At 41.8% G+C, this 17,081-nt stretch overlaps 1 protein-coding gene across 15 annotated transcripts in view; it reads left to right on the top strand.

The window, feature by feature from the left end:
• Positions 1–17,081, top strand: part of camk2d2 (calcium/calmodulin-dependent protein kinase (CaM kinase) II delta 2) — a 35,917-nt gene that overhangs the window by 12,724 nt on the left and 6,112 nt on the right. For 4 of the 15 annotated variants that reach the window (XM_070990003.1, XM_070990014.1, XM_070989962.1 and 1 more), the window contains exons 3-16: positions 4,765–4,824; positions 6,302–6,356; positions 7,634–7,699; positions 8,312–8,384; positions 9,967–10,069; positions 10,244–10,327; positions 10,574–10,668; positions 11,240–11,362; positions 11,630–11,713; positions 12,036–12,078; positions 13,817–13,854; positions 15,015–15,074; positions 16,548–16,592; positions 16,993–17,041. In XM_070990003.1, the coding sequence (XP_070846104.1) occupies positions 4,765–4,824; positions 6,302–6,356; positions 7,634–7,699; positions 8,312–8,384; positions 9,967–10,069; positions 10,244–10,327; positions 10,574–10,668; positions 11,240–11,362; positions 11,630–11,713; positions 12,036–12,078; positions 13,817–13,854; positions 15,015–15,074; positions 16,548–16,592; positions 16,993–17,041 (978 nt within the window). Of the gene's footprint in view, positions 1–4,764; positions 4,825–6,301; positions 6,357–7,633; positions 7,700–8,311; positions 8,385–9,966; positions 10,070–10,243; positions 10,328–10,573; positions 10,669–11,239; positions 11,363–11,629; positions 11,714–12,035; positions 12,079–13,813; positions 13,855–15,014; positions 15,075–16,547; positions 16,593–16,992; positions 17,042–17,081 lie in introns of all 15 variants that reach the window. The other 11 variants (XM_070989981.1, XM_070989992.1, XM_070989945.1 and 8 more) reach the window with 3 other exon arrangements.

Raw genomic sequence — 17,081 nt, 5'->3', positions numbered from 1 at the left:
AATGTGTGTTCATCCTCTAAGAAAGAACTTTTACCATAAATGATCAAGACCGTCAAAACTTTTTTCTTAACAGTAGACTAACAATAAACTTCTGAATGTTTAGCTTCATCAAAAAAAAATGAAAGAAAAAACCTTTGGCTGAAAAAAAAGAAAATCTTCTCACCAGGAAGCAACTCAGTATGTTGTAGATTAAGTCAATCACCAGTCGTCATGGTCTTACTTTATATATGAATACAAAGCTCGACAGAGTAACACACATGCATATGGACATTCAGACACGCAGCTTAGATCAGACCAAAAAGGTCCAGTCCTGACAGTCTTGAATGATAACAGCTGACTGAGGTTGCTACACATTTGTCTGCACAATTGCATTGGCTTCACACTATGTAGAAATGCTGCTGTCAGTTTTAACCGCGTAAGCAAAAAGCCTCTCGCCAGTTGCTGTGGCAGTCGGGCTCAAGCTTGCACACACACACAGATACTTTAAAGTATTGTTGAGTATTTTTATCACCCGCTCACGACTCATTGTTGTCAGTCTGAGACTTTCTGAGAGTCAGGCAGATTTCAGAGTCGACTGCAGCACAAGTTGGCTCGGAGGAAAGTGTAAACTGTGATTTTCTAATCCATTGAAAAATAGAATTGCACTGGCAGGCTTACATAGAGACAGTCAAACCCCTACTCACACCTATGGGCACTTATGTGCTCCAATCCAATTCATTTATCTTTGAAGTGAAATAAAGGAACTGTCAAGAGAATGCACAAACTCCACATAGACAGGACCAGGACAAACCAAGCGGCCCTGAAGCAATAATGCTAAAACCTGTCACCTACTTGCCTATCGCTTTTTTAATTGAAACTAGTCATGTTTTGGTTTACAAGTCTCTAGCACAGCTACAGCAATATAATTGATGAGTTTAACCGCATAGTTGTATTTCTAGTTATTAAAGTAAACTGCATAAACCATCACATATCAGCAGCAGTCTCCTGTCTTCCACATCAAACCTATTGCCTTTGTTGCTCGAGCGTCATGTCCAATACATCTTGCAGCTGCAGAGGGCTACAATGAAAAGTTACTATTTTAATGTGTTACATAAGCAGCTGTCTAACAAAAGCATCTAATGCATACAAACATCTAGCGTGGGTTGTGCTATTTATTCTAGTGTACTGGATGCTCTTCTTTTTGGCTTCTACAGTACATAAGCACTTACAAGCACCTGTAAAGTTCCCTTTTCTCCTTCTGATCCTAATGCATGTCCACAGTGTGCTCTGGATGACGTGGATTGATGTTCCAGAGATGTGTTCAAATTACATAGCTCTTTTTTTTTAAAGCATGTGTGCTCCTTCAGAATGAGTTACTTGTGCTTTCCTCTCTGTAGTTCTATAGAGTTTGATAGTTGTGCGTGAACTCTCGATGTCAGCCATTTGCATGCAAGGCTGGTTCCACTGCAGAGGAGAGGAGAGGCCTGACGCTCTGATTGGTGCAGGAGTTGCTAGACAACAGATGTCCAGCCGGCTGGGAGGTGGACTACCTGTGGAGGAGGGAGATAGTGGAGACAGAGAGAGTGAAAGAAAAGTAGAGGTGGAAAATGATGGAGAGGGGGAGTTAGGCTGTCATATTACTGACATTCACAATACACAGTGAGATACAGCACGGCGAAACATACTGCAGACCTAATATAACCACCTTTGTATGCACTGTACCTTGAAAGCAGTGTTTTTCCATTGCTTGATTTTTGAGGGTCAGCTGTAAAACATCGTATTCATAAGACTACATCTGAATAGAAAAGTCAGTTTTCCTGCAAAACACATCTCCAAAGAACACAAAATTGAAATATAAAAATCTTCTTTTGGTGGACTGCCATGTTTGTGTGGGCTGCCACAGATATATTTTATAATATGTAGGAGAAGGGCTGGGGGCCACTGACGTGCACCAGTAGCTTCAGCAGAGTACTGTAAGCTTTTCTACTGGCTTTTCTGTTGTACAATGCTGTCATGATAAATTCTGAAATGAGTCTATTATACCCATCAGTGATGGAGGTTTAAATGAACACAGAGTATCTGATTGTTCACATGCAATAAAAAAAGATTGTAACGTATTATTGGTATCTCTATCAAAGAATATATATGTATTATTATTTATACAGAGATTTTAGATGCTAGTTTAGTATATACATAAAGTATAGATAAGAGAAAAAGAGAAAAAAGGATGTACTGTGGCACCACAGTAAAAAAAAACATTGCACCATGCAGTTCGACAGTGGTAGATTGTCAAAAATAGTCAAAAATAAAATGCTAGAGTAAAAAAACTGGGCGCTGGGGTTACTGATATGAATATTTTAGCAAACAAAACCCAGAGATTGTGTGTTAGACTGAGAGAGAACCAAAGAGATTATGTGTCATTCAGTAACATGGTAAGACTGAGGCAGAGATGGAGAGATTAGTGACCTTGCTCAGAGGGTCCTGCTAATCATGAAATAATGGCTGAGCTGCCCTTGTTTCTGGCTCTGCCTGTCAGGATGCCTGTCTGCTGCTGCGCTTGTCTCTGAAGCTGGCAGCATACCTCAAACAACATCGAAATTGGCGTGTTCTCACAGGCGATGTGGCAGACCCGCGACCACACAAAAGAGCTGCTTGGGCGTCCGTTTGTCGCAGCCTGTGCAGGCCTCTTGTCAGAAGTTTTTCACAGTCCTCTTTCACCCCTGAAGTTGGTTTACAATCATATGATTGATCGTGCTTTCACTTTGGCCTTGGGCTGCACGTTTCCAGTTTATCTGCTGTTTATTTATAGCTTTGTCACCTCTCCAACTTAACCAGATAACATTTATAGCATTGTGTCATTACATGTCTGAGTCTCTGCGACACCTGAATGGAAAGGAAGGATTTATTACATTTAGTCAGGTAATCGTTCTGTGGCTGTTTATTGCGTTTTTTAATTTGATGGATTTGGAAGATAATCAAAGTGTTGGTCCATGTTTTACAGAGTGAACATGCCATCTCCTTTTCTGTTTTTTGTGCCTGTAACCAACAGCACCAGGGCAGGTTTTAAATCAGCTTCTTCCTCCTGTATTTTTAGCTTTAACTGTAGTGCAGCCACAGCTCATCCTGTATTTGTTTTGCATGTCGCTGTTGGGATTTTATTCTGGCTTCATCTCTTTCACTGCGACTGATAAACTCCACCCTCTGGTGTGGATGAACAGTCTTTCAGTCATAGTGAACATACTGTACTGGCATTTTTACCCAGCATGTGAGAGCACGCCAAGTTCCATTTGGTTTAAAGTGCACTGCAGCCCTAAGTTTGTCTGAGTGTTGCTTCCTATAGATGCTGAACGCCGACACAAACAGGCAGACACCTGTACCTATAATGGGAACAAGCTGCCTGGTGTTCTTTGTTGGTCTTGCCTCTGAGCTGCACTGAGTCCACAGTTTCCATAGCATCAAGAAGAGCAGAAGATGGAGACACGGATGAGAGTGAAAAATAGGCGTCCTATTTTATTTGAAAAAAAAAAAAAAAAGTAGAACCCGGTGCTCTTCTTTCTCTCCCTCACGTTCTCTCTTGCTCCTGCGTTCTGTGTCTCGAGGCAGAGCTGAAATGGGTCGCCTCAGCACCGTACTGCATCACTCATTATAACGACTGCTGCTCTGACTCAGTTGTTCCGAATCAGAGTCACTGGACTTTGGCTTCTCCTGACAGGGAGATTTGAGAGTCACTTCTTGTGTCACAAAGTCAGATAAAATCAGTCTGGGCCTCACGGAGGAGAGATTCTGTCTGAGGGCTGCGTTGTGACCGAGGTCACATGGATGGAGTACAGTAACCCTGGTACGTGATGTCCTGTCTGTTGCTCCCTGCAGACGCCGTTGGCTGTCTTGTTGGCAAGCATGCACATGTTGCACAAAGTGATTAAGTGATTAAACAGCTTTTTGAGGTATAGAATAAAACAAGCAGGATATACAGTATTTAAGTTAAACGTCCTCTGTTACAATAGGTGGACAATACTCACACCAGTCTCTCATGGGGTACTGAAATAGACATATATTTTTCTTTATTCCTAAGTTTTGTCTAATGTAACAGTGGAACGCATTTCATTTTACTGAACACCAATTTGATCATCGTGATGTATGTCATTACCATCACCACCGAGCTCTAGTCTTACGGTGTATATTGTCACATCACCAGTCCCTGTGTGTAACTGAACAAAGAAACCTAAGACTGAGAAAAACTGATCTTTACGTTTAAACTTGGGTTTGGCCTCGTGAGACTTGAAGTTCATTTGTATTTCTGTGAATTTATTTTGTCCTCAGGGCAGCAAAAAGGATCCTGCCAGCACACTGCAGCCTCATATTAATCGTGTCACAGGAGGTCAATCTGAATCCGCTGTGGCCCTTCACTGTTTGTTGATCGCTGTTGCCGCCCTGTTTGTGGCACATAACCAAGCACATATCAGGTCACATTATTTTTGTCAAGCCTTTCAGGTCTGATAAGGAAAAGAGCCGGGTTGACACCAAGCCAACACACACAAACACACAGACAGACACAACACACACACACGCACAGAAGTGTGAATGTCAAGTACACAAACACCACACTGATGCTGACAACACTGCCCTACCACTTGGGCTCCACCTCCACTAAGTCAAAATTAACTTGCAGCCAACTTCATGCTGAATGATCCAGAAGGCCAATCATACCAGTGAATAATGAAGAACATTAAAAATAACCTGCCTCTGCTTCTCTCTGTGTTTGTGTCTCCTCTGTTTTTCTTTTAGATCATCAAAAGCTGGAGAGAGAGGCCCGGATTTGTCGTTTACTGAAGCACCCCAACATCGGTGAGCGTCGAGTCCTCGATCTTAAAATAAGCACGCTGACACAAACGAAAACACACACATTCTGTTCAGGTCTCTGGTGAATCCTGCCGTGGCTATTCATCTTCTAGACACCGTTATGAGGAGAAGAGAGAGAGAAACCCTGTGTGTGTGTGTGTGTGTGTGTGTGTGTGTGTGTGTGTGTGTGTGTGTGTGTGTGTGTGTGTGTGTGTGTGTGTGTGTGTGTGTGTACAGGTATCTAATGATGATGTATCTGTGTGCTCTCCCAGCCGAGTCATCAGAAAGACACGGGAGCCCAAAGCCCTCTCTCTAAACCACTGACCCTTTACACTCTTTCCTCCTCATTATACCTCTGATAGAACCTGTCTCTCCTCCTTTCTTCTTTTCACACTCATCCTCTCGTTCTCCTTCTCTTCTTCGCTGTCTTTATCGCAGGTTTCTTAAATAAGTTCTGCACCACAGCAGCCGTTCCTGTCAGTTTTCTAAGATAACTCTGTGCTTATAAAATTTGAGAGCAGCTATGACTGAACATTTTGACTCCCAGGCTTTGAAAGCTTTAAAGACGATCTTAATTAGAAATTGGAGGTACTACAAAGACATTCCATAGGACAGATCTTCAGCATCAGGAGCCAAATGCTCATTATTGACTTCCTATTATCAATACAAAGTCCTGTGTATGCTAACACCTCAGATTAAAACATCAGCAATATCAGCACAGCTGCAGGGATCAAAGACCAAAGTGGAAGCAAGCCAGAAAGTTTATTTCCTTAAACATTTAAATGCTTGAATGGATATAGAGACATTTATTAACTCACTGTAACAATGAGCATTAACACATTTGATAATATATTTACCCACAAGTAGGATTTAATATTCCTTTGTTTTTTAATCCAAGTTGAGTCCCTAGATCATCAGTTCACATGTCAAAACAATGATGTACAAATCTAACCTTTACAAGGCTAATTATGTGACTACAGGTTTGTTACTGGGGTTATCAACATGTTTTACAGCCCATTTCATGAATTCTCTTATCTATTGTTAGTTAGATGTACACAAATAATTGGAACTGGGCTCATTTGAGTCTTAGTTGTTCTGCAAGGTTTCGCCTAATCTCAATGATTGTGGGAATGGTAACTGTGCTCAGAAACTTTTTAGGATGTATCCGCTCTCAATAACATCATGAATATCTCATTGATATATTATGCATTGCAGACTCATTCTGCTACTTGATTTGCACGTAGTACTTCACACTGCTCCTTTGCATAATACCACAGTATTTTTGATACATATGACAACTAACAGCCTTACTCTGAGGCACAGCAGCACAAAGGAAAATGTAAATAATAAGTATTTGGCAGTGTGTGTATTGAGGTGTTGTCTGCCGTCTGTTTCATTTGCTTTTTTCTTCTGTCTCCCTTTCCTTTTCTGTCCTGTATTTGTGCTTTTTTTTTTTTTTTTTTTTTTTTAATCTCCTTTACAGTTCGACTCCATGACAGCATATCAGAAGAGGGTTTCCACTATCTGGTGTTTGATCTGTGAGTAACAGACTCTCACACACATTCTCTGTCAATTGTAACCAACCGAACAAATTCACATGTTGTGTCTTGCTTTACTTTCCCTGCCAATCTGTGTATTTGTGTAAGGGTAACACGGGTATAGAAAGATCCTCAGTTTTTATGAAGCACACTGGCTTTTTCCAAACCATTATGTTTTAGCACATTTTAAAGTGTAAATTTTGTGTCATTAAGGCCACAAAGGTCTGTTTATATGGAAAATCAGTAGCTCCTCAAGTTGCTGCCACCAGTGTTTTGCAGTGTTTTCCACAGCAGGCTGTGTAATGTAGATGTCCCCAATCAGTGCAATTTTTTTATATATTTTGTCATCAGTTATTTTGCTAGCATTTGTCAAACGCTGATGCCAACTCTCTGCTCACACACAACACAACCTCTCAGTTGAGCGCATGCACACACACATACACATATTCACAGATCATGTAGGCTACAGACAGACAGGCACATTTCTCTTTCATCATCGCATTTTTTGGGGTGGAGGCTAGTGGTTGTAAAATGTACATGCATAGCAAGTCGCAACTTGTTAATCAAAAATACTAAAAGATTAATGGATTAAAGTTGGACTCAGAGGACCAGTGTGTGACATTTATGGGGATCTATTGGAAGACTGTGTAATACTTTCTAAACCCCCCCCCCCCCACATACACACACACTGCTTTTGTGGCAGTTCCCCCACAACAGGTTTTCTCCAAGACCACATTTTGCCACAATGACACACACACACACACACACACACACACACACACACACACACACACACACACACACACACACACACACAAGCCTCACAAGGTGAAAACATCACCAGCCACGCTGTTGCGGTTGAGTAATATTAACTGGTTAGTTAGAGCTTATGAAGAGTTGGTGCAACAGGCTCCTGCCCTATATAGCTTCTCCTGCATGTGTGTGCGCGTTTGTGGCCTGAAGGGTGTGTTTGTAGAAAGCCCTTTGGGTAGATTTGTGCCCATACAAACCTTGTTAGGATGTACACATACACAGAACTCATGCAAAAAAACATGTGCAACCCTGTTCAACATATCTTCAACCATACCTTCTTACACATTCTCCAGCAAGCTTACATGCCCACAAAAACACATGTGAAACATTAATATATATATGCTTTAGCTAATTGTGATATATAGTATATGTCTATAAGTGCATGAGCGAATGACTGTGTTTCAGCCGTCGATACGGAGAGACAGAAACATGTGCACTATAATGTTTTCTCTACCTCTCCACAGGGTGACAGGAGGAGAGCTATTTGAGGACATCGTAGCGAGGGAGTACTACAGTGAGGCTGATGCCAGGTAACACACGCCCACGCACATACACACTGCTGAGCACAGCAGCCATCATGCATCTCTTTCTGTTACTAGAGTGTATATTTGTGTGTTTCACCTATGGTCGTCTCAGAGGTGTGATGCAGCTGCCTTGTCTCAGAGGCATCTCATAGAGTTATTTATAAAGGTGATTAACGACACATAGCCTTCTGTATTAATCATACACAGCCTACCTTACACCGCCAGCTTTATGTTGAAATACTGCCTCCCCAGAGAGAGAGAGAGAGAGAGAGAGAGAGAGAGAGAGAGAGAGAGAGAGAGAGAGAGAGAGAGTGTCTGTATCTGTGTTATTGCACTGTATAGTTTCGGTCTGTCTATACAGTGTAATACATTAAATCTCATGAAAAATGGCTTGCACTTTTGTGACTTAATATCATCCATCAAAAAGCGGCATCACACATAAAAAGTCTAATGAAGGGCATGCCTGTATATGATACATTGCTATGGCATTATTTCCTCTTCTCTTCCCCTCACTGAATAACCATCATCCTCTCCTCTCTGCCTTTCTTCCTTTCCTTTTCTCCCTCCCGTTTCTGTCTCTCCTTCCATTCGCTCCATCACAAACTCTGCTGCCCTCAGCCACTGCATACAGCAGATCCTCGAGAGTGTCCATCACTGCCATGTTAATGGCATCGTCCACAGGGATCTGAAGGTTTGTATGACCACAGCTGGTCGTGACTCTGTACAACAGATGGCAACATTCAGAAAGACCCAGTGACTCCCCTAGCAGTCTTGACCCTTTGCATCCAAACATTTTTTTTTCTGTTTGATAAAATGAAGCTGAAACTGCTAATTGTTTTCTCATGTGAGAGGAAAAATATGTCATAAAGATTTTTTATTTGTCACAAGCTTTGAGCGGTTCGTAAAGCTGATTTGACCATGACCTCAGCTTTGAAATTGGCTGCAACTCTGGTGTGCAGGAATAAGATTCAAACCAGCCAAACATGCAGAGACTTAAGGCAGTACAATCTGCCTTCCTACATTGTTGCATTAGAATCTTGTTGATTCGTTATTCTCGGCTTAATACCTGTCCTGCTGATGTCAAGAATGAGGACCCTCTTCTAATACTACCCCTGACGTCGCAGAGAGCATGCTAGTCTTTGTGTGTGTGCGTGTGTGTGTGTGTGGGATTGCGTGTAGCAGCACTATGGTGACAGGAATAGGAGCAATCACAAGCCAGAACCTCGGGAATGATCACCATTTGCATAATTATGTAAAAAATATGTTGAGATGTGAAAGATTTTCCAAGGTCATGAATATTCTAATGGCAGTCTGTATTCTCATAACCTCCCCAGAGCGTTTTTATGTGCAGGAAAGAGGATGCAAGAAAGCTCTCTTGAGTATGTTCAAATGGACTGTGAAACATGCACTGTAAAAAACACCGAGGAGGAGAAAAAAGAGATTTCCAATCTGTTGACTTTATTAGGCAAGACGTCCTTCACTGAAGTGATTTTCGGTTTTTCGAAGTTTTTCGGAGACTTCATGATCAGGAGGATTTGTTCATCGTTATCTAAATGGTCATTTGTCGAGTTGTCAGTTAGTGTCCTGGTGAGTCGTGTCTGCCATAAACTGTGTGCTCACAGGCTGTCTGTGTTTAGAGTCTCTAAATGTTAGGAAATGTATTATTCAGTAGAGCACACTGTCTAACTGCCTTAGGTTAGCAAAGACCTTTCTGCACCTGTGTCCATGTGAGTGTGTGTGCACGTGTGCTCGCTGAGGGCTTGCGTATCTTTCTGATTGTGCTAAACTGTGTTAGCATGCAATGTGTGTTTGTTGTTACTCATATGTGGCTGAGTCACTTGTTTTTACACCCACGTCTCCTGCTACACCACACCTCCCTCCTTTATCCTTCTCCCTGCAGTGTGCACTTTGTTCCCACTCATGGATTTTAGCAGTGGATTGATGTTACTGTGGACAAGCACAGCATGTCTGCTACCAGTTCACTCTCTGAGAATCCATGAGGCTGAGGGAGCAAGTCCACAGCTCCAGCGTGGAAAATGTCCTTTGTCACGAAGAGATTTGGTCCCGTGCACATTTATGTTTTCTGTCATTTTTGTGGCAGAAAGGGAGTTGCCTCAGACACTGATTTAAGAGCAGTTTAGCATTGTTGACCCCTAATAGCTTGGATTAGGATTTGGTTTGGTTAATCTGATCTTAGATCTGTGTCTGTGGGCAGCTTGTTCCCAGAGCGTGTGACCTCTCACCTCTAACCTGTTTGACTCCGCCCCCCCCAGCCTGAGAACCTTCTATTGGCCAGTAAGCTGAAGGGGGCGGCGGTCAAGTTGGCTGACTTTGGGCTGGCTATCGAGGTGCAGGGGGACCAGCAGGCATGGTTTGGTGAGTATTCATCCATCCATTTTTCAACCTGAATCAGTTGGTCAGTTGAGCAACCAACCAATCATTCGATCAATCAATCGCTCATTCAGTTAGTTGAGAAACAGCCTGGTCACTGAATTGCCCACTCCTGCCTACCATTCCACATCTCCTCCTCCCTCCATATTACTCCTCCAGGTTTTGCTGGCACCCCGGGATACTTGTCACCGGAGGTTCTGAGGAAAGACCCATATGGGAAGCCAGTGGACATGTGGGCTTGTGGTAAATAACATTCAAATTCTCTCACTGCAACCGTTTGAATGAACTTGACGCTGGAGCTAAAGCCTCAATCTCAGGCTTTTATCTGTGGCTCTGCACCAGCACGGCATCTTCATGTTGTTTCACGTGTTTTCTGCAGCGTAAGTGAGTGGACTTGATGTTGTTGGGGAATAAATTAGGTGATATCAGTGTACAGTTTATTGGTGTTTTCTGACACCATACTGAACTTACTGTGTCACTTCCTTCCAGGTGTGATTTTATATATCCTGCTGGTGGGTTACCCTCCCTTCTGGGATGAGGACCAGCACCGCCTTTATCAACAAATCAAGGCTGGAGCCTATGATGTAAGCATTCACACACATACAGTACAAACTAGTGCTATCATTAAAAATAAGTCAACTAACATATCATTACTTTAAATTCATTTACATGCAAACCACATGGCCCAGTCCTAAAATATGTTGCAGAATTCATGTGGTTCTGTTCTTTTGCTAACAGACAACTTAAAGTTTGTTGTCATGGTAAGGTTTCTATAAGGCAGTGGGCAAACAGCAGCACCTTTATCCACGATTCTGTCATTTATGGTGTCTTCTTGGGTGGTTTGGTGTTATGACTTTGTTGTTTGCCCCACTGTGAATTTTGGCAGATCATTACTATTCAAATATTTAATTTCTTTCCCTTGATTTTGCCCACTAATTTCCTCAGCCGGGTGGTTCAATTAAATGAAAATGATGTTAAAATAAGAAATGACACACACGTGCAATTTTGAATTCACATGCACTCTCTTTTTTTGGTTCTGTCTTTTATTCTGAATATTGTTGTTTTGCTCATGTTGTGTTTTGTTCCTCTGTTCCTCTGCTTTGCATCCTTTGTCAATCTGTGTAATCAGCATTGAAAACTCTTGTATTTTGACAGTTCCCGTCTCCAGAGTGGGACACTGTAACTCCTGAGGCCAAAGATCTGATCAACAAGATGCTAACCATCAACCCCAGTAAACGCATCACTGCTGCGGAGGCCCTCAAACACCCCTGGATCTGCGTACGTGTCACACACACACAAACAGATGCTGAAACACACAGGCGCAGCCACAGAAACGAAGGCCCACACACTGATAACGATAAACTATTATTGGTAAAAGAAGGCCAGTCGCATCAGTCATGGCATCAGATCCACCTTGCACAAACACACACAACTCTTCACAGTCTTTGCGCCCACACACACACACACATCCATACATTCCTCCCAACCATTGTTTGCATTCTCTACTAATCCTCCAAATCCTCTCTCATCTTCTTCTTCCTGCAGCAACGGTCCACTGTAGCTTCCATGATGCACAGGCAGGAGACAGTGGAGTGCCTGAAGAAATTCAACGCCAGGAGGAAACTCAAGGTGAGACGTTTGGCAATCCATGTTTCTATTTATGTAGAACAATCCATCCAGCCATCTTCCTCTGCCCCGCTCTCTCTGTCTTCCTCACTCAAGACTTCACAGGGTAACTTAGAAATTATAACTTTCTTTCTCAAACCTTCAAGTTGCCCTTTTGCTGTGCTCCTCTTTCTTGCTGTAACCTTATAATCAATCTTCCTTTTTCTGTTCCTTCCTTCCTTCCTTCCTTCCTTCCTTCCTTCCTTCCTTCCTTCCTTCCTTCCTTCCTTCCTTCCTTCCTTCCATCATCATTACCTCCTTCTTTCCTTCTTTTTTGCCACTGCAGGGAGCCATATTGACCACTTTGCTGGTCACAAGAAACTTCTCAGGTATGTCTCTCTCAGACCTGGTTTCCCAAATATATTTTCTAAACTAAAAACATTCATCTTTTTTTTTTTTTTTTTTTTTTTAGAAAAAAAAAACAAAAACCCAGAAGGCTAGAAATACTTCATAGCCTTTTATATTATATAGTAGTAGTTTGGTCAGGTGCACTGTGGAAAATGCATCTTCTAGTAATGAGGAAAACAGATCAGAGGCACTATAAAGTGGGTAAAAATGTGCAGTCAATCTTTAGATTTGAAAGAAAAAAAAATGAATAGAGGCTTTCAGACCTATTTTTGAATGCTTCGATCTGTTTCTCTTTAGAACAAAGACAATCTTGGCACAAAGGTGCCATTTGGTAAACAGTCATCTCTCTTTATCTCTCTAGCTATTGCTCTTTCACCCTGTCTCTGTTTTGCACTCTATCATACCTTTTTGCATGCGTTTCCTTTGACCTATCTCTATTGTCTCAGGCTCTTAATGGCCTACTTTCTCTCTTCATTCTGTAGTTAAATGCATTAGTGCATCTGTGTCTCTTTTTATTCATCATTTTCTTCCTTTTTCAATTTTTTTCCTTCTTTTGTTTGGATTGTGGTTTCCATTTGAGGTAAGATTTTTGGAATGACAGGGAAATATGTGGGGTTGTGCCCAATAAATAGTTATGATGTTGAGGCCTTATGTAGTCTTCTAATGGTCAATCACTTATGCATGACGATGAGGTGTTTGGTACATCCCTGATTTCAAATAAGGTTTGGAAGCTGCGGAAAAAATAAATAAATAAATAAATAAAACAATATTAACTTGCTAATTCATTTTGATGTATACTCAGTTGAAAACAGCACAAAGACAATATATTTAATGTCTTACCTCGTCAGCTAAATTGATTTTTGTAAATATCTGCTTATTCTGAATTTGATGGCAGTGACACGTTTCAAACAAGTTGGGACAGGAGCAACAAAAGAATGTGAAAGTTGTGGAATCCTCCAAAAACACCTGTTTGGAACATTCCACAGGTAAACAGGTTCATTGGTAGCAGGTGATAGTATCATGATTAGGTATGAAAGGCATCCTGGAAAGGCTCAGTCGTTCACAAGCAAGGATGGAGCGAGGTTCACCACATTATTGTGTAAGATAAGATACATGATATTACTACATGCGTTCAGGAAACACAGTTTGATTGCAAAATGATTTCCGTTCTACACAACATCCAAACTTTTTTGGAATCAGGGTTGTATTCAAAAGAACCCTATTGATCCTCACTCTCGCAAAAGTGCCAGTATGAGATCTGAATGAAATTTAGACAAGGATGCAGCATGTGTTTTTAAATGCAGCCTAGTGTTTGGATTCTTTTCATGCCATGATAAATACAAGGAGAGAAGATTGGTGGCATTGTTGGATGTGTGGGTGCTATGTGCATGTGAGTGCAAATGTTAATTTAAGAATGCCGTGTGAGTCTGTTGGAGATGGGTAGATTATCCCTTTCATCACCTGCTAAATACACCACCCACTCTTCAGCCCTTCACATGTGAATTAGTATGTGCTAGGAGGACAACCTTGCATAAATGATGATGATATTTTAAGCATCTGTTGCACTGCATTATGGATTTTGCAGTTGGATTTTGCACCTGGAGTTTGAAGATAAGCACAGCTGACTGATACGCTTGCTGCATGTTAGTGTAGCCTCAGGCTCAGGACTCTGTGAACTCTCATGCTGAAGTGTTGTCTCTTTCTTTCCTCCTGCAGCAGCCAAGAGTTTGCTCAACAAGAAGCAAGATGGCGTTAAGGTGAGTGGCTTTGCACAGCGAAGAAAATGCTTTGTTACTTGCATTAGTCTGTTGGAACGTTCAGTGTCTGAGGCCCCTTCTGGATAATTATTATGCATTGTGCATTTGACAACATCATCATTCAGGGACAGTCACTCCAAGCAGCGGGCAATGGTTGTTCTTTTCTTAGCTCTCACAGTTGTTTTTGTGGCAGAGCAGACCACATTGATTTACATGTGAGTTACAGTATATTTCTAGTTTTATCAAACGTTTCATCAAACTCTTCAGTGTCTCATCTCGCCTGTATTTCCTGAATGGACCATGTTTCATATTTTCCAGAATCACCTAATCTTGACCGTGGAGCCCCTGATGTGCTCTATCCCAGTTTCTGTGTGTGTTTGGGGCCCAATCTGAATTTAACACTTGATGCAGAAGTACATGTGCACACGCTTTTGTGCACATCTGCACGCACAATGTTGAGAATTTTCTGTGTTTACACGTAAGTGTGTGTTGACTTGAGATTGGACCCCTGCATACATTCTGTCAATCAGTGTCACTGTGTTTGGGTCTCTCTCAAGCCTACAGTATGTCATGCTACGGGATCCATTCCAGGGAGTTTATCCCTCATATAACCCCAGTGAGAATAAGAAAAATATTAAATTAAAAAATGAAGGGACATGTCTGTAGGGTTGGGCTTTTTGAATATGGAAAAAACATACGCTAAATCTTGTTTTCTTGGTTAACTCAGTGAATATAACAGTCCTGACCATGATTTGAATTTAGATTATTTAATTTTCAGTAGCAGATGGTTGGACCAATACAAATTGATAAGGACATTGATAAGGATAGACCAAGTTTTAACCTGGAGGAGGATCTGTCGATGTTGGTTCCTACTTCATTATTGGTTGGCTTAAAATGATCCCTCCTACTGCTTTTAATATTTTTCCCTGCCTTCACCACAGCCCAGCCTAACCTCTGCTTCCACCTAAATGTGCTTTTTAAAAAACACAGATTTCTTCAAGAGGTTTTGTTTGGAAACAGTCTTACACTAACACCAGATCTTTGGGGCACATGAGTTGGATGATCTCGATGGAATGGACTAGAGTGTGTGTGTGCGTGCCTGCGTGCGTGTCTGAAAAGTGTGTATGTGTGTCATGTCCCCTCTACACTACCCCCTGCAGGTCAACAACAAAGCCAACACAGTGACCAGTCCTAAAGACACTGGCCCTGCCCCTGCTCTGGTATACACACACACGACTCCACCTAAACCCACACCCTCATCCACAAAACCTCTACACCTTCCCACCTCACTCCCCGGCTGTGGAGGAGGTACAGGTTCACCCGTCCACCTGGGGTCAGATCACTTCTTTGTTCGATCTCAGCCTTGCTTGATAAGATTTAAAAGCTTATCCTGGTGTATAAGAACACAGAAACAATAATGGGTGCTAACATGGGGTGAAAAAGATGTCCTCTTTAGGCTATCCCTGAATGAAAGAGTGTGTAAAAGCTTTTGTGGCTGCACAACACATCCAAGCTCCAGCATATTTGACACAACTAACCATGAAAAACAGACTATTCGTAATTCAGATTGATGTTTTCTTTCAGTCATCTGAATTAGCAGAGCATGCATGGGGCATACAGAGCTTGGGCAGGATTTGCTGGACCTGTATATTGTTAATGTTGCGCTGAAACAATAAGCATTTACACACATGACTAGTGTATTTTTAAATATGTAGTTAGGGGCAACCTCTACCTCAACCCACCCCTCTTCCTTGGCCCATTTTCCTCTGCTTGAACCCCCCTCTCTTCTTCCTCTTTACACACCAACACCATGCATGTGTTCCTCTCATGTCATAAAATGTACTTTAGTGCTCTCACAGTTGCATTTGATAGTAAAATTCTTAAAATTCGTAGAAAGGACGTGTTATTTAGTATGTCTGTGCATGGCTGGAGTGTGAGGATGTCAGCTCCTTGGGCTCATTATGATGCTACATTCCCCAGTGATTTGGCCGTCGCTCATTGGCTTGCGCATGGTGTCTGCTGGCTGGCTGTCTACGTCAGGCCACATGACTGCTGCTCTGCATGATGTCAAAGGCTTTCTGTCTCCCCATTTGCTGTCAAGATGATTACGCATGAACACAGGCACATGGCATCTCTCTCTCTTTCTCTCTCTCTCTCTCTCTCTCTCTCTCTCTCTCTCTTCTCTCTCCATCATCCTGCACACACACACACACACACACACACACACACACACACACACACACACACACACACACACACACACACACACACACACACACAGATTCAGGCTGCTGATGTTATAATCTACTGTAATCAGGGTGAGTGATTAGAAAGACTGAGCCCGTCATCAGAATCGATTCCACAAGATCCCAGACATCTGATTACCAAGGCAGGAGTCTGTTGACGGCTGATGAGAGAAGAAGACTCAGAAAAAGACACTGAGCAGCAATGTCACGCAGGAAGGGGGATGAAAGCGTGAACAAAGAAAAACAAGTGCTCTTTTTTATTTGATGACAGATTGTGATAATTAATGTTAGTGTTAGGTTTTTAGATAAGTGTATGTATGTAGACAGACAGACAGACAAACAGACAGACATGAACACACTTCCTTTAACAGTTTTTGTGCCATCATCACCTTTTCTGTCCCTCTAGTTATTTCTTCCAACAAGTTCTCTGTCATCTGTTCTCTTTAGGAACCACAGACAACTGTGATCCACAACCCCGTGGATGGAAATAAGGTATGAGAACAAAACCACCATTTTCATCTGTAGTTACATTTATTGATATGAAAGCTCATTGCTCCAGTACTTAAGGCCTTTTCCTTTCCTAAGTACAGTTAATAACAATAGTATCTCTCTCCAACAACAGTAAAAAGCCCCTGTCCATCGATGTGTTCTTGTTATATAATCAGCCGTTAATAAATTCTGTTCATTGGGGCATCTTGGTGGCCGAGGGGTTTGTTGCATGTCTTTCCTCCTCTTGTTTCGGCTATATTGCAATAGAAAATACTTAGTGCAGTGAAATGTTTTTTGTTTGATTTGCATTGCAGAGCATTTAAAACTTTCAACGGTCATTGATATTACGAACATAAATTGTACAACATCACGTGTGACATCTGTCAAATCTGTTCTTTGCCAGGAGTCCATTGAGAGTGCCAACACCACCATAGAGGATGAGGATGTAAAAGGTAGGGAAATTTGTGTTTTTGTCCGATTTACCTGCTGACA

Source organism: Chaetodon trifascialis, chromosome 2 (genome assembly GCF_039877785.1).
Source record: "Chaetodon trifascialis isolate fChaTrf1 chromosome 2, fChaTrf1.hap1, whole genome shotgun sequence".
Taxonomy (NCBI): domain Eukaryota; kingdom Metazoa; phylum Chordata; class Actinopteri; order Chaetodontiformes; family Chaetodontidae; genus Chaetodon; species Chaetodon trifascialis.
Note: the sequence above shows the minus strand (reverse complement) of the source record. Positions and strands in the feature narration are given on the sequence as shown.